The 23,249-nt window shown below is 44.7% G+C and overlaps 1 protein-coding gene and 1 long non-coding RNA gene across 7 annotated transcripts in view; one reads left to right on the top strand and one right to left on the bottom strand.

Annotated features, from left to right (window-relative positions):
* Nedd4 (NEDD4 E3 ubiquitin protein ligase) overlaps positions 1-8,734 on the bottom strand; it is a 96,111-nt gene extending 87,377 nt beyond the window's left edge. The window contains exons 1-3 of one of the 3 annotated variants that reach the window (XM_085689356.2): positions 8,602-8,734; positions 1,232-1,397; positions 237-310 (exon numbers count right to left, since the gene is read on the bottom strand). In XM_085689356.2, coding sequence (XP_085545482.1) covers positions 237-310; positions 1,232-1,397; positions 8,602-8,645 — 284 coding nt within the window. In that variant the 5' untranslated portion in view covers positions 8,646-8,734. The remainder of the gene's footprint in view (positions 1-236; positions 311-1,231; positions 1,398-8,601) is intronic. The other 2 variants (XM_085689352.2, XM_085689353.2) reach the window with 2 other exon arrangements.
* Positions 8,735-8,834: 100 nt separating this feature from the next.
* On the top strand, positions 8,835-18,368 carry LOC125393355 (uncharacterized). Of its 4 annotated transcripts, none has more exons than XR_015737674.1 (5): positions 8,835-8,930; positions 10,344-10,468; positions 11,190-11,316; positions 16,611-16,687; positions 17,796-18,368. It is a non-coding gene; the product is annotated as an uncharacterized LOC125393355 (long non-coding RNA). The 4 variants fall into 4 exon arrangements; XR_015737675.1 differs by lacking the exon at positions 8,835-8,930 and adding an exon at positions 9,288-9,758; XR_015737677.1 differs by lacking the exon at positions 10,344-10,468.
* The last annotated feature ends 4,881 nt before the right edge of the window (positions 18,369-23,249 follow it).

Here is a 23,249-nt window from a genome sequence, read left to right as displayed (position 1 = left end):
AAAGGATTTGGAGAAACAGAATCTTATAAATTTCTGGGAGTAGAACTCAATAATAAATTCATATTTATCTCTGTTTTTAATTTGACAAATTCAGAAATTCAGATACAAAAAATATAATCTTCACTGTGCATCAATATTTGCTAATATTATCATTCCAATTTTTATTTAATCAAAGTTCAAGAAAAAAAAATAAGAAATGCCAAATTTTAAAATCTCAACTCATATACTATACTTACCTGGCTCCCAAGATGTCCTTCTTGGCCAGGCCTATGCCAGCAATAACCTTCACTCTCACAACTCGCGTGTTATCCTAAAATACACAATGTTCTGTTTTAGTTTTAGATAATTGTAAGTTATCAAATACAAAAATACTAAAATTATAGAAATCTTTTAAAATAATATGATTAAAACTACATAAAAGAAAATAAAAACAGAAATTGCTATTTTTAGCTATAGTTGATCACATACAAAAGAGCTAGTTATTACAATCATTAAGAATTTGACATTTTTAAAAGAAAATCTAATGACAAACTGTAAATAATGAAGTTACCACTGTTGCTGTGTTCATAACATAAAATCAAAAGCTCACAGTCATTTATAATAACTACCAAGAAAAGGTAATTATTCTTAAAGTCTCATCAAATATGTATAAATAATAGCATAGTTAATACAGTATACTATGTCAAATACCAGTTACTTTGAATATCATAGTGGAATGAGATCTTATAGGATAATGTCTTCATCTTAAGAAGGACGTATCATCTGAGGGAAGCTAGGGGGAGGAGTCAGTGGGGAAAATGTGATCCAAATATAATACAAATATACGGCTGGGTGTGGTGGTATACCACTTTAATCCCTGGGAGGGAGCAATAGGCAGATCTCTTTGAAATTTGAGACCAGCTTGGTCTAGATAGTGAGTCTCAGGCTAGGCAGGATTATACAGTGAGATCATATCCCCAAAATTATAAATAAGGGAAGAAAGAAAAAGAAAACTATGGGGTTGGAGAAATGACTGAGCAGTTAAGCTCAGAAGTGAAGAGCATTAACTGCTCTTCCAGAGGACCTGAATTCAATTCTCAGCACCTACATGGTGGCTCACAACCATCTATAACTTCAATTCCAGAATCTGAAGTCTTCTTCTGGTCTCTAAGGACACTAGGAACACACACGGTATACAGACATACATACACACAAAACACCCATACACATAAATAAAAATTTAAAAACATACATTGTGGGGCTGGAGATACGGCTCGTCGGATAAGAGCAAGTGATCCTCTTCCAGAGAACCTGGATTCAACTCCCAGCACCCACATGGTGGCTCACAACCGTCTGTAGCTTCACTTCCAGGGGATCCGACACCGTCTTCTGTCTTATCCAGGCAAAACTCCCATACCCATAAAAATAAAAAAAGAGATTGCATGAAATTATCAATCAATTAATAAAAATGTTATACTTTCTAAAGAGATACATATCAAAATATTTCGGAAGAAACAACACAAATTCTTTAACTTACTCTCAAATGGCTTAGCAAATAAAAAGTTGGGTGTGAGTCTGTCTGTCCATGTGTAAATAAAAAGGAATGAACACAATGTTATCATGCTGTGGCCTGAGTTCATGGCTATAGAAGCATGTGTCACACCCCTCATAACTCATTCTGTAGGTTAGAAATAGTTCAAATCTAAAGAGGGTAGATATGGATTCATTTTGGCTACTGGGGGGAAAATACCCCAACCAAAAGCAACTTAGGGAATTTACTTGGCTTACAAATTCCTCAGTCCACTGTGGAGGGGAAATCAAGGCAGAGTTCAAGCAGCTACTCAACATGTCACATCCACAGTCAAGATCAGAGACTGGGTAAACACAGCCTTGCAGCCCTGAGCCACCTTTCCCACTGTCACACTGTCGGGGACCCCTGCCTAAGGAATCTGCAGGACAGTTTGTATAAGAAATATTTCCATAAACGGCGCACAGCCTGGTAACGCTGTGTCCATTCTCTTTTATTTATACACGCACAGACATATTCACGTCTAACTTTTTATTTTATGTATGCTGGCTAGTTTTATGTCTACTTGACACAAGATAGAGTCATCTGAGAGAGGGAACCTCAATAGAGAAAATGCCTCCTTAAGATCAGGCTGTAGGGCCAGGCAGTAATGGCAGCTGGGTGGGGCAGTGGTGACGCACACCTTTAATCCCAGCACTTGGGAGGCAGAGGCAAGTGAATCTCTGTGAGTTCGAGGCCAGCCTGGTCTACAGAGTGAGTTAGTTACAGGACAGCCAGAGCTGTAACACAGAAACCCTGTCTTGGGGAGGGAGGGGTAGTCAGGCTGTAGAGAAACCTTTAAGACATTTTCTTAATTAGTGATTGATGTGGGAGGGTCCAGCCCATTGAGCGTGGGGCCAACCCACGGCTGCTATAAGAAGCTGGTCCTGGGTCTGTAAGAAGGCAGGCTGAGGAAGCCATGAAGAACAAAGGCATTAAGTGGCCTCTACAGATCAGCTCCTCCAGGTCCCTACCCTGTTTATGTTCCTGCCCTGGGTCCTTCACTGATGGACTGGGATGTGGAACTGTAAGCCACATAAACACTTTTCTTCCCCAACTTGCTTTTGGTCATGGTGTCTCTTTACAGCAATAAGACAGTAACTAAGACACTAAGCTGTTTGAGAGTAAGTTACTGGAGATGTGAGCCACCAACAATGGACTGGGTCTTCTTACAATAACTAACAGTCAAGACAACCCCCACAGACCTGCCCACAGGCCAACCTGATCTAGATCATTCCCCATGAACAGCCTTCCCCCTTATTAGTACATGGCTTTAACACCAGCACTCAAGGGATAGAAGCAGGCAGATCTGTTTGAGGCAAGCCGGGGATACCCAGTAAAATCTAGCCCCCCACCCCACCCCAAGAGTATTTAAATTGTACAAGAAACAGAAATAAAAATAATAAAAATGCACAAACTTCAATAAGGTTAAACATACTGTTGAAGGACACAAGGGATATAACAGAGATATTTCCTCTGCTTGTGGGTACAAGTATTTAATAATCTAGAAATCCAACACAATTTCAATCCCCAACACTTTGAATTTTTTGTGGTCTTAACAAATGATTTGAGCGAAAACAAGAAGTTAAAGATGGCACCTCTTCACCATCTCACACAACATGCATAAGAAACAAAATTCTCTGGTCAATGGTGGCACGTTCTTTTAATCCCAGCAGAGACAGAAACAGGAGAATCTCTGAGTTCTGAGTTCAAAGTAGCCTGGTCTACAGAGTGTGTGCCAAGACAGTCAGGACTGTTATACTGAGAAACCCTGTCTTGAAAAGAAAAAGAAAAGAAAAAAAGAGAGAGAGGGAGAGGGTGGGGGAAAGGAAAAGAGGGAGGGAAGGAGAGAAGAAGGGAGATGAGGAAGGAGAGAGGGAGGGAGGGAGGCAGGGAGGGAGGAAAGAAGGAAAAGAAAAAACAAAATTCGCTGGTCAGTGATGGCACACCTTTGATCCCAGCACTCAGGAGGCAGAGGCAGGAGGATCTCTGAGTTCGAAGTGAGCATGATCTACAGAGTGAGTTTCAAGACAGCCAGGGCTACACAGAGAAACCCTGTCTCAAAAAACCAAAAAAGAAAATTAAACAAAAATTCAGTTAAGACTAAAGTGAAAAAGAAAACGTTAGAAGTTCACAACAGTTGGCAAAATGGCTCCATGGTACTGCTGCCAAGCCTCCTGACTTGAGTTCATATCCTGGGTGGGACCCACACTATGGGAGAAGAGAACTGACTCCCATAAATTGTCTTCGACCTTCCATGCGTGCACTATGACACTCAAGCACTCATGACACACGCGCTCACACACACACACACACACACACACACGTTAAGTTTAATTTTTAAAATTTCAGAAAAAAAATCACAAGAGTTTTATCATATTTCTATGAAGTTGAGTGGGAAAGAAGCAGGGCTGGAGACACAGCTACACTGGTGGAGTGGTGCATGCGGACACGTGGAGTGCAGCCTGACACATCCTGAGCTTTAATCACCCTGCCTCCAACTCCCAGACTACAGGTGTGCACCAACACCCCCATAAACCAGGCAGGCACATGACCAATAAACCAATAAACCTGTATCTCCAGTCTTAGACACTGGCATTCTTTTGCTATGGTTTACTTTCATTATTTTTAATTATATGTGTGTATGTCTGTATGTGGGTCCCTGTGAGGGCCAAAAGAGGGTAGTTCCTCTGGAGCTCAAGTTACAGGCAATTGTGAGCTGCCCTATGAGAGTGCTGGGAACTGAACCCACGTCTTCTACAAGAGCAGTAAGGATCTTACTGCTAAGCCTTCTCCCCAGCCCTCAATATTGAAATTCTTTTGTAGGAAAATTCAATACTCACATATGGATGCCTGTCAGCAGAAAAAGCCAAGAAACAAAGTAGTGACCTTTTTGACTCTATCCCCATATCTACAGTAAGTACATATAAAAAGCCTACTGCTGTGGAATAATTCTTTTGTACACTGTAAAGATTTGTCATTCAAATTTAATAAAAAGCTGATTGGCCAATAGGATTTTTGGGGTAGAGGGAATGCTGGGAGGAAGAAGGGTGGAGTCAGAGGAGTCACCAGCAATCACAGAGAGAAGATGGACATGTCATACTGAAAAAAGGTAACAAGCCATATGGCAAAGCATAGATAAGAAATATGGGTTAATTAAAAATGTAAGAGTTAGCTAGAAATAAGCCTGAGCTATTGGCCGAGCATTTTTAATTAATATTAAGCCTCTGAGTGGTTATTTGGGAGCTGCTCAGGTACAGAAACTTCCACCTACAACCTACTTCTCACAAACACTAATGAGGAAACAGTTACCAACTTCATAAGACCTGGCAGTGCCCCTTTGGAAGAAGGCTGGAAGGACATCAGGTAACAATCCCCAGGACCTCTTCCTTTCCTACCAAAGACTGGTGAGAACTGCCTGGCACCTTTAATCCCAGCATTCTCATGGGAAGCAGAGACAGGCAGATCTCTAAGTTCAAGGCCAGCCTGGTCTACAAAGAGTTCCAGGTTACATAGTGAGACCCTGTTCAAAAATGAAAAGGGTGATGAGAATTGTTTTCCACTGCTGTTAATCCTGAGTGACCATCGTAGCAAGCTGTGCAAATTACATTACACTTCTTCATGTAGGCTAATGCTCTAATGGTAAAATGTCTGCAAATAGGACCTCTTTCCACAGGATATACATAGAAGACCTAAAACTCATCATAAAGTAGAAGAGGAATTAGATCCAACTTCAACATGCTTTAATAACATTGGCCAGTGAGTCAGTGCCTAATCCCTGTGGAAGATTAAACTACAATTCTCTACATTCCATGCCATTTCTATTCATTTTTCTCCTTGTTTCAAATTTGTTCAAACCTATTTCTTTTTTTTTTAAGATTTATTTATTTATTATGCATACAATGTCCTGATTGCATGTGTATGCATGCAGGCCAGAAGAGGGTATCAGGTTTCATCACAGATAGTTGTGAGCCACCCATGTGGTTGCTGGGAATTGAACTCAGGACCTCTGGAAGAGCCATCTGGAGACAGCTCCTAGAATAGCTCGGGTCGGTCTTACAGTCAGGTGATTGGCTCTCAGCTTCCCAAGTGCTACAGTTATAGACGTGAGCTATGATGACCCACTAGATGACCTTAGACCTCCCCCCCTCCCCCCGACAAGGTCTCTCTATGAAGCCCAGGCTGTCCTGGGCCTTGCTATGTAGACCATACTGGCCTCAAAATTCACAGAATTCCTCGTGCCTCTATCTCCCTGGTACTGGGATTAAAAGCACGGGCTACCACATCTAGTATATGCAGTATATCCATGGCTTCAGGCACATGAAGCAAACACTCCACCAATTAAGCCACACCCTCAGCCCAACCACTTTTAATCAACAGCAGAGGGCTGCCTACCCCCCAGACTTGCCTATGAGTTCAAAAGGTAACATAGCTACCATGTTTCCATCTTTAAATAAAGGGGAGGGGGTATGGTATGTGTTCCAAGCCCCCATTTAGTTTTGTGATAAACCAGAAAACCAAAACCAAATGGCATCAACGAGCTGCCAATTACAACCAGAAAGCAAGTACTTCTTCTGTCTTTTCCACCAGACAGTAAACTCCTTGGAGGTTGGCAGTCTTTTATTCCCTCAGACTCCCTGGTGCTTGGCACAATGCACACAGAACACTTAATGAACGTCTGCTGAGTAAATATTAATAACCCAATTACCACCGCAAAGGAGGATGCTCACCACCATGTCTGTCTCTATCCTGCTCCCTCACTCTCTTCCTTAATGTGCACAAAGCAGACACAAAAAGATGGAAGGAAATCTGAGTCATGAGATGCACATCTAGACCTTCATCGTGGGGCTATCAGAGTCCTTACTAACAAAGTGGAGTTCTTAGCCCCAGTTGCTGCTAAGCAACTACTATGGCTGCCGCACAGACCATGAGTTCAGCTGGGCAGATGAAAGCGATAATTAGGAATCCAGATCCTGGGCCAAGAGGGAGAAAAGAGATGGCGAAGATAACTTAAGCAATATTTAGTCTGTGAGCAGCTGGCTTTGCTGGAAGGAGGTGAGAAGAGCAATCTGGGAGAGCCAGCCCTCAGGAAGCAACAGAAAGCCCAAGGATAGGGTGGGATGCCAGCTTGAGGTCCTCCACACTGGATGATTAGGCAGCAATGGATGATCTTCTAACTCCTTCGACACAACAATAATGGGGACTAGTCAGACTGTCACACCTAGCTAGAGCAGGCTGAGCACTGAGTTAGTAGAGTCATCCGCCTGCCCGCCACCACTGTCTCAGCATCACCTGAGAATTCAACTCTCTTCTAAAGGTTTACTTATTTGAGTGCATCAGTGTCTTGCCTACATGTATTCAAATGCATCTTGTCCATGCCTGACTTCCACAGAGGTCAGAAGAGCATCATTTCAGATGGCTGGAAACCACCATGTGGCTGCTGGGAACCAAACCTAGGTCCTCTGCAAGAGTAGCAACTGCTCCTAACGGCTGAGCCACCTCTACAGCCTTTCCTGCAACATTCTGAAGTATACAGACATTCAACCCACCATGCATTTAACAGTCCAGGAGGACTAACTGCTCCCAACTATGACTCAATACCCACTATTTTGCCTTTGTCTGCCTCTCTCCCCCACTGCTCTTCTGGGTCTCTGGTAATCACCAATCTACTCTCAACTTTTTAAATAAAGAACTATTCTTGTGTGTGTGTGTGTGTGTGTGTGTGTGTGTGTCCGCGCTCTTGCACAGGTGCCACAGAGACTGGAAGAAGGTATCAGATCTCCCGGGGCTGGAATTACTGAGTAGCCCCATGAAAGTGCTGAGTACTGAACTCTGGTCCTTTGTAAGCGCTCTTAACCACTGAGCCATGTCTCCAGCCCCTCTACTCACAATTCTATGACAGAAACTTTTTAGATTTCACGTGAGTAAAATCTTAAAGTACCCATCTCTCTAAGATGGCTTATTTCACTTAATATGGCTTCCATTCCACCCATGTTTTTTTTTTTAAAAAAAAAAATACAATCATCGTCTAAGAAATCAAATTCTAACTGCAGCACAAAAAAAAGGTTCTCAAAATACCCTGCAATAATTATTAGACATTAATAAAGTGTTCTCTGTTTATAAACAAAAAGCTTTCGGAGAAGTGGGGGGAATTGGAGGGCGCCGACTATTACAATAGTGTTTGGAGGTACCTGAGAAAGAAACAGAAATTGGGGGTTGGGGATTTCCAGCTAATTGGGTCCAATCTTGATAAAAAGCTACATGTGATCGCTAGATTAAGTAACAGGAATTCGCAGATTTGATTCGCATACACCACACACACACACGCACACACACGCACACATACGCACGCACGCACGATCTGAAAGGGTCACTGTTAAACACTACGAAGCCTTTAATGCCCCACCCATTCGAGACAACCGCCAGCTCCATCGAAGCACTCCTCAAGAGGGCCTCACTTTTAGTAAGCGCGAGGCAAAGTCGCGATTAAGTTGTTCGACTGTTAACAGACTGCTTTGCCTGCTTCAAATCCTGGGGCTGCAGTTTTCGAAGCCAACAGCTGTGCGTGGGGGGGGTTCTTTCAAGTATTTCTACTTCTTTTGCCTTCATTTTTTGAAAAAACCCTAACAAAGGCCTTGAAACAAAGTGTGAACTCCCCACATCTGACACTTGCCGCGGAGTCGAAGGAATCCCACCTCCCCGCGTTCCCACCCGGGCCTCTGGGAAGCCATGGTAGGAAAGTCGCTAAGTTCTGTCGGCTCTCGCTGCGGCAGGAGCGGGATGCTGGGCCCCGGGATGTCGCCCCACCCAAGCCATCGCCCTCCCCGAGAGGCTGCGCGCGCCCAGGCCGCAGCCAGGGCCCCCGGAGGCCGCCAGGGAGGGCGATGGCCCTGATCAGCGGGGACCTGCTCCCCGCAGCCGCCTCGTGCGCGCCTCTCCCAACCTCTCCCTCCCCGCGTGTCCCGCTCCAGAGCGCGCGGTCGAGCCCGGGCCCGGATCACCGGCCTCCCCCGCCTCGATGGGGCCCCCCGAGCGGCCCGCAGTCGCCCCGCACCTCGTCCTCCGGGAGCCCCGGCGCCTCCGCCTCTTCGGCTGCCATGTCCGAGCTCACGCTGGACGCACTGCCCCGCCCAGGCTGCAGCGGCGGGAGAGAAGGGGAGGAGGCGGCCTTGCGGCTGAGGCCCACCCCGGGAACGCGCGGGGGTGCAGGGGCGCGCGGCGGGAAGGGGCGGGGCGCGCTCCGCGGCTGCGCGCGTGGCTGGGCTCGGGCGCGGGGGGCTGGGTTGGAGCAGGCGTGGCGGGACTCCAGACACAAGGAGCTCGGCTGGCGCGCGCGGGCGTGCGCGTGGCAGGGCTGCGGCGGGGGCGCGCGCGGGCTGGAATGGTTAGTGGCTGAAACCCGCAGCCCCCGCCTCTGCAGGCGGGGGGGCTGGTAGGAGGCCGGGGATGGGGGGGACTGGGGACTTCGCTCTTCCGCAGAGAAACTACCTTGCGGTTTTGCTCAACAACAGGTCTCCCTGGGAGCCCGCTGCGACTCGGGCCTGTGTTTAGAGCCTGGAGATTAAGCGCCTTTAGTCCCATCCTAAATCCACATCTGGAAGCGTGCTCTTGCGGATCAAAAGCCACTTTAGGACCCGGGAGAGAATGCGCAGGCCTAAATGTGGGGGTGGGGGTGGGGGTGGGGCGGGGGAAGTCTGCTTCAAGTCCAGCCGCCAGGCTTAGTTAGCCATCCAAACGTGCTTAGCTGAGCCTCAGCACCGCTGAAAGGCCCTGAAGAAAGAAAGGGTGGGGGTGGGAAAGGAGCCGCTATGTTTTGAGACTGGCCTTGGTGTGTCTTCCAGGCGAGCCTCCAACTCAGTTTCCTTCTGACTCACCCTCTTGATCCTAGATTACAGGCCCAAATGATATCTTGTATTTCTATAGTTGCAAAACGTTGCGGAAATATAGACTCTCAAATCTGATTTCAGGGACCGCGAGATAGCTCAGGAGGTAAAAGTCCTTCGTCACCAAGCTTGACAACAGGGAGCCCGAGGCCCCACACCCGCATGGAGGAAGGAGAGAACTGATTCCAGCCAGCAAGTTGTTTTCTAACCAACACGCGTACCCACAAAATAAATAAAATAAATGCTGTTTTGCAGGTCCTCCTTCAGTTTTCCCAAAGAGAATTAAACTAATCCTGAATTACTAGTCGCCTTTTAAAATGTTGACAGGGGTGAGCAATTGATTGTTTATATAATATTTCATTGAACTTTGACAGAATCCATTTCATTCATATTAGCTCTCAGAATTCTGTTAATATCACTTGTGTATGGACAGATGTGACAGGTAACTATGGGCGCAGTATTCCTGAATACTCAAATTGTTGGCTTGCTTAAATCTAAACGCTATCATGGGGCTAGCAATGTACATTCCTGGGAGAATGATGCCGAACGTGTGCAGGCCTACGGTGGAGCCCCAAATAAGTAAACAAATAGGCACTTGTAGAATCAATTCCTTCCCTTTGTCAACTCACCAATCTGTGTCCTTAGGTGTTAGGAAGAAAATAAGCAATAAATAACAAATAAATAAGAATAAAATAATCATAGTGGCCCATGAACTCAAGAGGAAGAGGTTGGAGGATCTCTAGTTGGAGGCCAACTTGGTCTACATAGTGAGTTCCAGAACACCCAGAGCTACATCGCGTGACCTGTCTCAAAAGAAGGAGGGAGATCTAAATATATTCTATATGTCTGTTATTTTGAGAGTAATAATTCCTCCTAATATCTCATTGTCTTGTTTTGTTTTTTAAATTAAGCAGGGTCTCACTGTGTAACACTGGCCTGGAATTCAGTACGCAGACTGAGAACCCCCTCAAACTCATAGAGATCCGCCTGCCACTGCTCCGAGTGCTGGCATTAAAGACATGCACCATCATGTGTACATGTACGTGGCATTGTGTACATTTTTATATTTAATGTTAAGCACGTCATGCATGTTATTTCAAACAAGATCAGAAATAATTCCATTACTGGTGTTAATATTTAATGATGGAAGAACCGACAGCTTGAAATTGGCAATAGGATCATTGAGAAATCCACATGAGATTAGGAGCGGCGGCATTTGATAAAGATAATTCCAAATCCCACTTTTTGAATCATGGTTCTTTTCTTTCCATCCAATGAAAACCACAAGGAAGTTAACCTGGCAGGTGCTTCCATATGGTGAACAGCAGTGATGACTGTCGCCCCAGAAAACAGGCAGGGTCCCTGTGAAGCTGGCTCCTGAAAGAGAGAAGCTCTTACCTGGTGGTCCAATAACTAACCTCAAGTTGAGGAAGCTTTCTACACTGGAGAACCCTTTTTCTTTATGTATTCTTCCTCAGCTCTATGGGCTCTTCATGGAAGTGGTGGAAGGGTGTCTATGTTCATGCTTGGGTGCTACAGCGAGAATGTGGATGTCAGGAGTTGGTTCCCTCCTGCCATCTATGTAGGTTCTAGGGATTGAATCTGGGCCTCCAGAGTCTTCATAATAGTCCCTTTTACAAATCCATATACTCTGAAGAATCCTAATGTATGTGGTAATTGGTTATGGTAATTGTTAATAGAATGATGTAGATACTCTAGACTCGGGTTTTTAACACAAATCATTCTTTTTATTCTCTTAGAAGTGCATGAAATCAGAACTTGAAAAGTCCCAGCACACCGCCTTTCTAGGAAGCAAACTGCAGCCCACTGCAACCTGAGGGGTAGAACCTCAACTCATCTGATTGGAAATGAAGAATCTCCACTTAGGTATGTCCCATGTAATCATTCCTGTCTGTTGTGGCAGGGATGGATTCCCAGCTTCACACTGTCACCTGCAGCAGCTTGAGGTCTTTTCAGAGACCTGGCCTCAGGCAAAACCAGATCCTCGGCCAGACCACAGAAATAGTTTCAGGATTAACCTGTATGAAGCAGAATTGGCGTTTATTAAAAATAGAGAGAAGAGAGAGTAAAACGTTCTCGTGAGCATGCGTGTGGGCTTCCCAAGGAAAGGACTGCCTAAGTGTCTGAGCTGTAGACTCAAGTTACATCTCCCAGGGTCAGTAAGAATTTTTTTCCCTCTCTTTTTGTTAAGTGAGGTTCTAGGGTGGTTCCAGAGGTGCCCTGGATGGGATTCCAGTCAGGTGAGATAAAATCAGGAGGCACTAGGGTTGCACAAGGAGTCAGGTCACGTCCTTCCACTGTCTGTCACTGGGGTTTCTGGTGAGAATCAGAACAAACAGCAGGGAGGTATGGGAAGGCCTCAAACAAGTGTTAGTTGTGTTGGATTCCTTTGTGTGTGTGTGTGTGTGTGTGTGTGTGTGTGTGCGTGCGTGTGTGTGCGTGCGTGCACACGCGCGCAGTATGAGTACTGGTGTACATGGTGTTTGGAGACCATATCTTCACCTTCAATGTGCAATCCAACAGCTTGTTCTTCTCCTATGCCCACCCCACTTCTTATCTTATTTTTTATTCTCACTGACCTGGAACTTGCTGGGTAGGTTAAGGCTGATCAGCCAGCAACCACCAGAATTCATCTGACTTCTTCCCAGTGCTCAGGATTATCAGCATATGCTGCCACACCCAACTTTTTTACATGGTTTATGCAAATCAGATTGAGGTCCTCATGCTTGCAAAGGAAGCACTTTAGCCACTGAGTCCATGCTCTTGAACTAGAATTCTCCATTCTTGGCTGGTAAGTGGCTTCACTATTCCTGTGTCCATAATCTTCTGTACTTCTGTCCTGTCTCGGTTCTCACATAATGCAGACACCTAGCTGAAGTCAACTAAGTCGTTTCTTTTGCCATGGATTGATTGATTGAGCAGATGTGTGAGTGTGCACAGGCGTGTAGCTGTAGCAATCAGAGGACACGTGTGCACAGGTGTGTAGCAGTAGTGGTCAGAGGACAAGTGTGCACAGGCAAGTAGCAGTAGCGATCAGAGGACACGTGTGCACAGGCGTGTAGTGGTAGCAGTCAGAGGACAACTCACAGCGTCAGTTCTCTCCTTCCACAGTGTGGGCCCAGGGATCAAATTTGGAACGTCAGGCTAGGTAGCAAGAGCTTCCTGTGGAACCATCTTACCAGCCTTCTTTCCTTTTTTTTTTTTTTTTTTTCTGAGACAGGGTTTCTCTGCGTAGCCCTGACTGGCCTGGAACTAGCTGTGTAGACCAGGTTTGCCCTCAACTAATTTCTTTACTTCCCTATTCAGTTTATAAAAGCTCACTGTCTACGCTGGAGTTCTCTGAACCTTTTCCGATTCGTCACCTGACTTGTGAACCATACTTTGCTCAAATGAACCTCGAAATGTTAACGTGCCTGTGTCCATCTTTTGAAGGTTCAAATCTCAGCACAGGCAGCTTGGGTATGGCCATGGAGGGGAGAGCCTGACATTTTACTCTATTGTATTGCATAGCCGTTGTTGGCTTCCACATCATCCTTTAGCTGGCGTACCATCTCTAAGGGCTGCTGGTTCACGGGCTGTCAGCCTTCCCCTCCACCTTTGGGACTGTGGAAGCTCCTCCTGACTTCCCTGGAGACAGAATAGTGAGCACCACACTCACCTGTGGGCAGCTACAGTGTAAAGCTCACACAGGAAGTGAGAGACCTCCTCTCTCCTGTGTCTCCGACAGCTATCAGGGAGCACAGTTGTCCCACACTGACACTCACCAGTGAGAGCATGAGCGGGGAAGAGGGCCCTCCTCAGGAGCATCCATCTATCCAGCTTCTTTCTCATGGGGTGAAACACTGGGTCTTCCATTGTCCCCACCCAGATCTGCCTCCTGATGGGATTATCTTTGAATCTTAGTTCTCAAAATCCAGGCTATTAAATAAAAAAATAAAAATAAATAAATAAATAAAAGGAAGAAAGAAGAAGAAGAGGAGGAAGAGGAGGAGGAAGAAGAACTTTCTCCTGAACTTACTTTTCTTTACCAGGAACTTCAAAGGTTCTTATTGAAACTGACAAAGGGAGCCACCTTTCTCTTCTCTGCCCAGAGGGCAGTAATTCAGGAAGCCCTGCTGCTGCCTGGTGGGAGTGAAAAGGTGGCAGGATGTTCCCAGAATACTAAATCATTGTCCAAAAACTTTTACCATGCTTGATGGCGCTTGCCTTCAATCCCAGCCCTGGAAGGCAGAGACAGGCAGATCTCTGTGTGTTCAAGACCAGCCTGGTCTACATAGTGAGTTCCAGGACAGCCTGGGCTACGTAGAGAGACTCTGTCTCAAAAGATTAAAAATAAATAAAATAAATAAACAAATAAATAAGTAAATGAAATTTCACAGCAGGACTGAGGAGATGGCTTGCTGCTGAAGCACCGGGACCTGAGTTCATACATACACTCTGCCTAACACAAGTTAGGGATTGTATCTAGTGCTGGAGAGGTGGAGATGGCAGATCCCTGGGCTTTTTCGCAGGCTACCACAGTCTGTCTACTCGGGCAAATGAGAGACCTTGTCTCAGAAAACAAGATTGATCACTCCTGAGGAACAACACCTGGGGCTGTCTTCTGGCCTCCATACATGCACCTATATACACAAATGCACTTGCACGCGTGCACGTGCACACACACACACACACACACACACACACACATTTTCGCATTAATATCTTGCCTCCCCATTTTTTAATTTCTTAAGCGTCAGGGCTGTTTCATACATAGATCTGATAGCTAGCTAGCTCTATCAGAATCCCACGAAGAACCCTCAAACCCAGTGCATCTGAAAACTCCATGAGCCTTCTCCCTCTCTCTGGAGAGGGTGTTCTTTTCGTTTGTTTGTTTTGTTTTTGTTTTTCAAGACAGGGTTTCTCTATGTAACAGCCCTAGCTGTCCTGGGACAAGCTCATATAGACCAGGCTGGCCTTGAATTCACAGAGATTTACCTGCCTCTGCCTCCCAAATGCTGGGATTAAAGGCATGTGCTTTTAACCGACTGGAGATGGTGTTCTTACCTATTACATTCCCAAGAATACAGTGAGTATCCTTCAATTCATGTTCCCTGCCCTCCCTCCCTTAAGCCCTCCACCAGTTTACTGTAAAATAGAAACTGAATCAGAGCATCTCTCTCTAGCTCTATCCCTCTCCTTCTACCTCCATCTTGCTGAGTTCCATAGCTGATGTCAGTTTGTTACTGGTTCTTTTGTTTTTATTTTTTTAAGTATCTGTATGTGTGTGCCCGTGCCCATGTACATGCATACCTGTATACCTGTGCTCGTAGAGGCCAGAAGAGGCCATCAGATCCCCTACAGCTTGAGTTACAGGCTGTTTTAGACACCTGTATGACTTGTAGAAACTAAACGTGAGTACTCAGCAAGAGGAGCAAGGACTCTTAGCCCCGGAGCCATCACCCCAGACTGCCAATGCTTTGTTTGTTTGTTGTTTGTTGAAATAGGGCTTCTCTGTGTGGCCCTGGCTGTCCTGAAACTCACCCTGTAGACCAGGCTGACCTCAAATTTACAGATATCCAATTGCCTCTTCCTCCCAAATGTTGGGATTAAGGGCGTGCACCACCATTGCCTGGCTTTTGCTCTCATCAGCTAACACAAAAGTAACAATGTCTCAGTTTTCTGAGACACTGGATCTCCTTGCACTGACTTCCAAGGTCAAGGGCCAGCGGTACATATTTGCTCTCCAAGTTGCAGATGTGGTGTAAGCCTGTAAGCTAAAATTCATGCCGCGAGTGTGTTTGCAGTAATAGGTAAACCCTGCAAACCATGGCAATGTCCCCGCAGAATATCAGTAACTAAACGATTATCAGCATGTTTTGGTGCAAGCTCCAGTAGAGGACTGGGAAAGATAAAGCAGGGCAGAGAGCCACCCTGGTGCGAAGGTTCTGTGATATGGAGCTTGTATTCTTCAGCAGAGCTGGGTTTTTCAATTAGGTCTACAGCGTATCTCGGAACCGACCTTTCCAGGGAGAACGTTTGCTGGTTACGTTCCCTCTCTGCTGGACTAGGGTGTGAACTCCCTAACATTTCCAGTTTTGCTTGTGTGTAGAACGGCTGAGCAGGCAACTGCAGGCATCTTGAATAGCAGAGGCAAAGAGGCCCAAAGGTAAAGAGGAAGAGCTGGGCTGGGCAGTGCAAGTGAGTGGCTTTCAGATTCATCCTCCACATAGCGGATGTCCTCAACAAGGGCCGCAGGAAGATTACTGAGAGGACACAGCAGAGTGACAGAGGAATCTGATACATCCAGTTCTGCCCCGACTTAGTCCAGCTGATCACATAGCCTGTGTCCTAATGGACTCAATAGGCTACGGTTCAGGGGATGAGCTGCCGTATCCTCCATATAAACTGGTCTCAGGGCAACACTGATACGCCTCATCTCCCTTCTATTTCACCCATTCCGAGCGTCCCCACCCTTGGCCAGCATTCAGCAGATCTGGGCTGCTGCCTATTGGTGACTCAGGTTTTCATCCCCAGGGGGTATGAATCATTAATTGTGCTTGCTGCCATCGTGTTCATTTACAGTTAGCACTGGACATGCAGGTACTGAGATATGCCCGCAGAGCACATCCTTCCCCCACCCCCTCCACTCCCACCCCCCAAACACACACCTCCACTGTTGGTCTTCTTTAATGGCCCAGCCATTACTCATCACTGTAGCCAGCACCAGCTCTTTATCTATATACAAATGCCTGCAATAAATGTAAAGGGAAAAGCCGCACTTTGTTTCACAGTGTTGATGGTTCCGTCCAGGACTGGATGGCACTATGGTTGGGGCCTGTGTTACAGAAGCACATGCGGTGGGAAAGCATGGTGGAGCTAATCTGCTCAACTCATGGTCAGAAAGGGAAAAGAGAGAAAGGGGTGGGTGCCCCACAGTCCCCCCCAGGAGCTCATCCCTAGAGCTCTATAGACCCCCCACTAGACCCTACCTCCCCAAAGCTCCTCCACATCCCAGTAATCATATGCTGGGGACAAAGCCTACAATGGCACAAGCCTGAGGTAGAGACCCAGCCTGACCACATAGTCCTGTGGGAGATGCTTAAGACCCAAAGTACAGTATAACACTGGCAACATGGTAATGTTTGTGTTTCCCTGAGATAAGGTCTCATGTTTCCCAGACTGGCCCACAGCTCCCTGTATGGCTGAAGACAGCTTTGCATCCCCCTGTCTCCACCACTGAGGGCTAAGATTACAGGTATGTACCATTACACCCAGTTTATACTGAGGAATGGAACCCAAGGCTTCATGCATGTCAGACAAGCTTCCTACCAATTGAGCTATGTCCCTTTGATCCAGTAATTCTTTGTGTGCTAACACACAATATGGGAAAACGTTTGGGTAAATGATCATAGCTTTTTTAAAAAAAATTATTTATTTATTTATTTATTATGTATACAATATTCTTCCTGTGTGTATGCCTGCAGACCAGACCTCATGACAGATGGTTGTGAGCCACCATGTGGTTGCTGGGAATTGAACTCAGGACCTTTGGAAGAGCAAGCAATGCTCTTACCTACTAAGCCATCTCTCCAGCCCATGATCATAGCTTTAGCACAACAGAACCCTCATGCATCTCCCGGAAGACACACCTTCTCTATTCCACACCAGGAGCCAAGATTTCTAACCCAGCAGTATCTGACAGTGTGAGAACAGGAAACCCAGTCTATGGGGGAGTCTATCACTAACTTATCATGCCAAGTCTCCCAAGTCTCTGCTCCTCCAGAATCCACCATTTTCTTAATCTTTTTGGGGGATGGGGGTTCAAGATAGGGTCTCTCTGTGTAGCCCAAGCTGTCCTGTAACTCGCTCTGTCGACCAGGCTGGCCTTTAACTCAGAGATTTGCCTACCTCTGCCTCCCAGAGTGCTGGGATTAAAGTTGTATGTGACTACCACCTGGCATTTTTTTTAATCTTTGAAAAAGTGTATTTGCTTATTATGGGGAGTACACACTTGCCATGGCACACCTGTGAGGACCAGAGGCTAACTTAGCCAGTTCTTCCCTGTTTGATGTAAATCAAGAGCTTTTTATCAGATGAACCATCTCAATGGCCAGAATTCTATCATTTTTAATAAATATGACTTCATGAAAATATTCACTATTGCTTTCTTGCCCTACAGAGGACAGTCAAGGAGCTGCTCTGAATGCTGTCTTCCTGCCCGCCCCCCTCCCGCCATGCTTTTCCTATTGCCTTTGTGAAGTATCATCTGTCTCTCTTTAGGGAATATAATTGGGGGGGGGGTTAGTTCTCTGTCCCATGTGACAAATCAATTCTAATACCCCAGTCCTGTTTTTTTTCTTTAGTGACTATTGGTACAATTCGGATACCTCTGTCTCATTTGGTTTATGCCGTGCTTCTGCCCAAAGAACTTCTCAGCAGAGTGTTAAAACTGGATCCAGGCCTTGCCTGATGTTCCTTCCCCATCACTACCAAAAACAAAGACCAGAGCTAAGCATCCTTACCAGGATATTAAACCAACTCAGAGAGAATTGCCGCTCACTCATTGCATTTCCTGATTTAACATTGCTGGTTAATTTGACAATTTGACACAAACTTAGAGGTATCTGAGAAGATGGATCTAAACCAAGAAAATGCCTTCATAAAACTGGCCAGTAGGCAAGGCTGTGGGACATTTTCTTGATTAATGACTGATGTGGGAGAGCCTAAGTCAATGCGGGCAATACCAGCCTGATCCGGAGTGGTGTAAGAAAGCATCCTGCACAAGCCACCGAGGGCAAGCCAGTAAACACTCCTCCATGACTTGTGATTCCGCTCCTGCCTCAGGATTTCTGCCCTGCTTGATTCCTGCCCTACTTTCCTCGGAGAAGCAGTGGGACCTCAGAGCTGTGAGCTAAAATAAACCCTTTCTTCCCTAAGTTACTTCTGGTCATGTTGTTTATCACAGAAATAGACTCCTTAACAAGCAGGCTGGGCCCAGACCCTTGAGATCTCTATATGACCACGTAACATAAATTTGGTTTCTGTTGGAGTGATTCTGGGGTGCTTACAGTATCCCTCCCAAAACCAGAACTAAATTTGTGAGACCAGGCTGGTCTTAAACTCACAGACATCTGCCTGTCTCTGCCCCAGAGTACTGGGATTAACGGCTGTGTCAGCATGCACAGCAGCTTTCATTCTTAAGAACAAAAATTTAGGGTTGGCAAGATGGCTCAGCAGGTAAAGTTGCTCACTGCACAAGCCTGGAGACCAAAATTCATTCCTGGAACCCACATAAAGGTTGAAGGAGAGAACCAACTCCGCAGTTCACTTTGACCTCCACACACTCCTTAATATGGATTCCTGCAACACACATAGCAATAATACAAATTTTCTAAAATTATCTGTACAAGGATGTGAATATGACTCAGTGATAGAGCATCAGCCTAACATGCATGAAGCCCTGGGTTCAATCCCCAGCACTGCATGAAGTGCACATGGTAGTGCACACCTGTAGATGGAGTTTCTCTGTGTCCTGGAAGCTACTCCCAAATAAACACTCAGAGACTTATTATTAAATATAAATTTTGGTCAATAGCTTAGGCTTGTCTCTAATCAGCTCTTAACACCTTAGATTCACATATTTCTATTAATCTATGTGCTGCCCTGAGGCTCATTTACTTCATCAATGAACTTCCCATGTTACTTCTTCTAAAGTTGGCTCAAGACAACTCAGACTCCACCCTTTTTCTTCCCAGCATCCTCTCTGCTCCCCAAATCCTGCCTAGCTATTGGCCAATCTGCTTTTTATTAACAATGAGAGCAACACATTTGCACAATGTACAGAAAGATTATTCCATAACATTTCTCCCTTTTTTGTCTAATTAAAAAAGAAGGTTTTAACTTTAACATAGTAAAACTATGTACAACAAAAACAGTTATCAAGTAAGAATTACAGTTATAATACCCAGTCCATTTGTATTTGGCAAAATTAGAGAAAATACTTTATTATCTATCTTATCTTTCTAAGTCTAAAGTTTTATGCCTAATTTACTTTTTATCATACTAAGGAAAACTATAAGCTTAATTATTTAGTCTTTAACTCCATTAAAAACCCCAGAAGGGTGAAATGTTACCTAATGACAGGGATATCTGACTGCCTGGACAGTCATCCATAGTTACTTTGCAGCTTTGGGGCATCCAACTTTAGCCTGCAGGTCTAGTATCTTTGACAGACATTTTGTTTTACCTTCTCTTGCCAAAGTCTGGCCATTGCTTTTAGTTTTTGTGTATGTGCGTGTCCTGCTGATCCAGTTTGGACAGCAATTTAGGTAAGGGAAGTTTCTTGCCCAAATGACTAGTTTTTGCCATAAAAAAGCAAATTCCATACAGAGGTTCTTGGATGCCCATCATCTTCTTTTGAAGTAAACTGGTACTGTTAGGAGCAGATGTGTCTCACTGCCATGAAAAAAACCTTAGATTATTAAACATATTAAATGCCATATTCTGTAGGTCTTTCAAGTGTTTGAAGATCAGCTATCTAAACGTATCTGTATATGACCTTGAAAACATATACCTAACATGACTATAGCATTGATTATTATAGATGACTTACTGCTAACCTGTATTTTTAATTTTACATTACATTTTAAAATGAGTTTCATAAGCACAATACCCCAGAGTAGAAACATACATATAGTATAGCAAAAATAACTTTAAATTTATATCAATAAATCAAAATCCATACCGATGTAAAATATTTTGAGATTAATAGTTGTTATTGGATTAAAATAGATTTAATAATCTACACTTTTTCTTATCGTTCCTATATCATATCCCCCTTTTTCCTTTGGAAAGAGATCTTTGAATTTAACTCTTTTGCTTAGCTTTTTTTCTAACTTTGACCAATAACAACTTATATCCAACCCCCCTAAATAACGTCAAACATTTGCAGTCCATTGAGTAACTCAAACCCACCCAAACCCTATCTCTTGGGAATGTGGGCTTTGTTCTCTAGACTACTTCCTGCAGTCTTTGGGGGAAACTTGAGAAAATCAGGATAATTGTTAGGTCTTGGCTGGAGTAGTTTGTGAGGCTGGACCTCCTCAGCCAGCAGCCTTGAAACTGTTCTGGATACAGAAGTCTGTGGAGAGAGTAGCAGAGGCATTCTGAGAGGCTGGATTACCTGGGCCATCCATTTTCATTGGTGGCTGGTCTTCTTGTTCTGAAAATACATAACTTTTTAAAAAGTAACATATATTTCTGTACTAATTCAAATATAGAATGTGTGTTGTACACAGGCTAGCCAGATGATATTTTTTGTTTTATGTTTGAGCAGGTAAAATATATGTTACATGGTTTGTAGTTTTTCTAGGTTTATTTCTTTATGTATGTAGCCAGGATTTTTCAGAATTTTCTTCCCTGATCAAACCTGATTCATATCAACCTGAAATGAAATCCACAGCCTTTCCTGTGAAAATAAAAGCATAACTTTCCCCCAAAGTAACATATCTTTTGACTTCCACTTTGGAGTCAAGACACATAAAGCTTGGTTTAATCCAGCAGTTTCCATAGTCCAGTGTGTCTTAGCAGCTGTCATTCCTTCATCAGCAATCAGAAGGTTCAAGGACAACACAGTAACATACAGAATCCAGACTCCCGTGTATTTTCCATCTTTGCATGGTGTTTTTCCTTTATAGTCCTTTATATTACTTTATTTTTTTCTTTAAAGACTTCATTATTTTTAAACTATTTTTTCTATGACAATCTACACCATTTCTCTTTTCTCTCCCGAGCCTGTGTGTGTGTGTGTGTGCGTGTGTGTGTGTGTATTTGTTGTTGTTGTTATTGTTGTTTTTTGAGACAGTGTTTCTCTGTATAGCTTTGGTGCCTGTCCTGGAACTCGCTCTGTAGACCAGGCTGGCCTCGAACTCACAGAGATCCTCCTGCCTCTGCCTCCTAAGGGCTGGGATTAAAGGCATGTGCCACCACTGCCCAGCTGCCTATGTATATTTTTAAATACACTGTAATCCGTTTAGAGGATTTTCTCAATCTAGATCTGTCTTTACTACATATCTGTAATCTTTTCTGTCTGTATGAGCAAAACTTACACCTGCCATGTGGCTTAGTTCATGGTGTGGTGGTGGGGCATGCTCTGGTGGTGCTTGCACTGGTGATTCAAGTCTGCAGGCAGAGGCTGGGAAACACGTCTCTGTTAAACTGTGGTCAGTATAAGAGGCATGAGACTAGGATGCTGCGTTTGCCTCTGTTTTCGTGTGTTGAGAACCTTTGTTAAGCTTCCTCAGGTCTTACGTGGTTGTAGGTGCCGGACATTTGGACACCATTTGTAGGTAGAGCTTTTCTGCTTCCCAACAGTTATTCCCAAATAATCACTCAGAGCCTTATTATTAAGTATAAATTCTCCACCAATAGCTTAGCCTTGTTTCCAGACAGTTCTTACAGTTTAAATTAACCCATTTCTATCCATCTGTGTGCTGCCCTGGGCTCCTTCACCTCATGTATGAACTTCTTGTGTTCCTTCTTCTGGGGTGACTCCTCAGACTCTGCCCCTCTTCCCAGCATTCTCTCTACCCCCCAAATTCTGCCTAACTATCAGCCAATCAACTTTTTCTTAACAATGAGAGCAACACATTTTCACAGCGTGCAGAAAGATTATTCAACAACACACACCTATAGTCTCAGCACCAGGGAAGCGGAGACGAGAGTCTCAGGAGTTCAGAGTTCAGAGTCATCTTCAGCTCCATAGTAAATGCAAGACCAGCCTAGGATACATGAGACCCTGTCTGAAACATGCTATCCAGTCCTGTGGTGGCGATGTACACCTCTAATTTCAGCACTTGGGAGGCCAAGGCAGGTGGATCGCTGTGAGTCCAAGACTAGCCTGGTCTATGGAGCTAGTTCAGGACAGTCAGGGCTACACAGAGAAACCTTGTCTCAAAAAACCAAAACCAACCAACCAAACAAACAAACAAACAAAAAAACAAACAAAAAAACAAAAAACAAAACAAAACAAAAACAGCAACAACAAACCCCACCATACTATCCAAGCCAAAACATTACCCATACCACTGTCACACCGCCTAATCTACTGTCTTATGAATTTTTTGTATTCCCGGAATTAATCTGGAAATTCTTTGAAAGTGGGAATTTCTGTATCTTGATCAAGTGGATATGTAACCAGTTAACCAGTAACATGAAAACTGAATGGAAGATGACCTTTTTCATCGACGGGGAGAACGTTTGCGACAAACTGACATTGCTCCGTGAGTCTTCATTTTGGCGGGCTCTCTGTTTTCTTACCGCCTATGACTTGGTTCTACAATAGGTAACTCTCACGTATAGCAACCCCCTAAAATTCAGAACTTGCTTTTGTTATTACTCCGTGAGTGTGTGTGTGGGGGGGGGGGGGGTGCGCGCATATGTGTGTGTTTGTGGATGTGTACATTTCACCATGCACATAGATGTCAGAGCTTCTTTCACCATGTGGTTCTGGAAGATCAAACTTGAGTCTTTGGGCTTGGCAGCAATCTGCTTAGCTTGCTGCATCTTTCTAGTCCTGACATTAATAACTGTGTGCCGGGGCTGGAGAGATGGCTCAGAGACTAAGAGCACTGACTGCTCTTCCAGAGGACTTAGGTTCGATTCCCAGCACCCACATGGTGGCTCACATACTTCTGTAACTCTACTTCAGGAGATCTGATGCCCTCTTCTGGTTTCTGTGGGCTAAGTACACAGACAGACATGCACTTAAAAAACAAAAAAACCCCATCAACCTTGTAACCTGTTGGTGGTAACCATCA

The sequence above is a fragment of the Myodes glareolus genome, chromosome 4 (assembly GCF_982192425.1).
Source record: "Myodes glareolus chromosome 4, mMyoGla1.1, whole genome shotgun sequence".
In the NCBI taxonomy this organism is placed as follows: domain Eukaryota; kingdom Metazoa; phylum Chordata; class Mammalia; order Rodentia; family Cricetidae; genus Myodes; species Myodes glareolus.
Note: the sequence above shows the minus strand (reverse complement) of the source record. Positions and strands in the feature narration are given on the sequence as shown.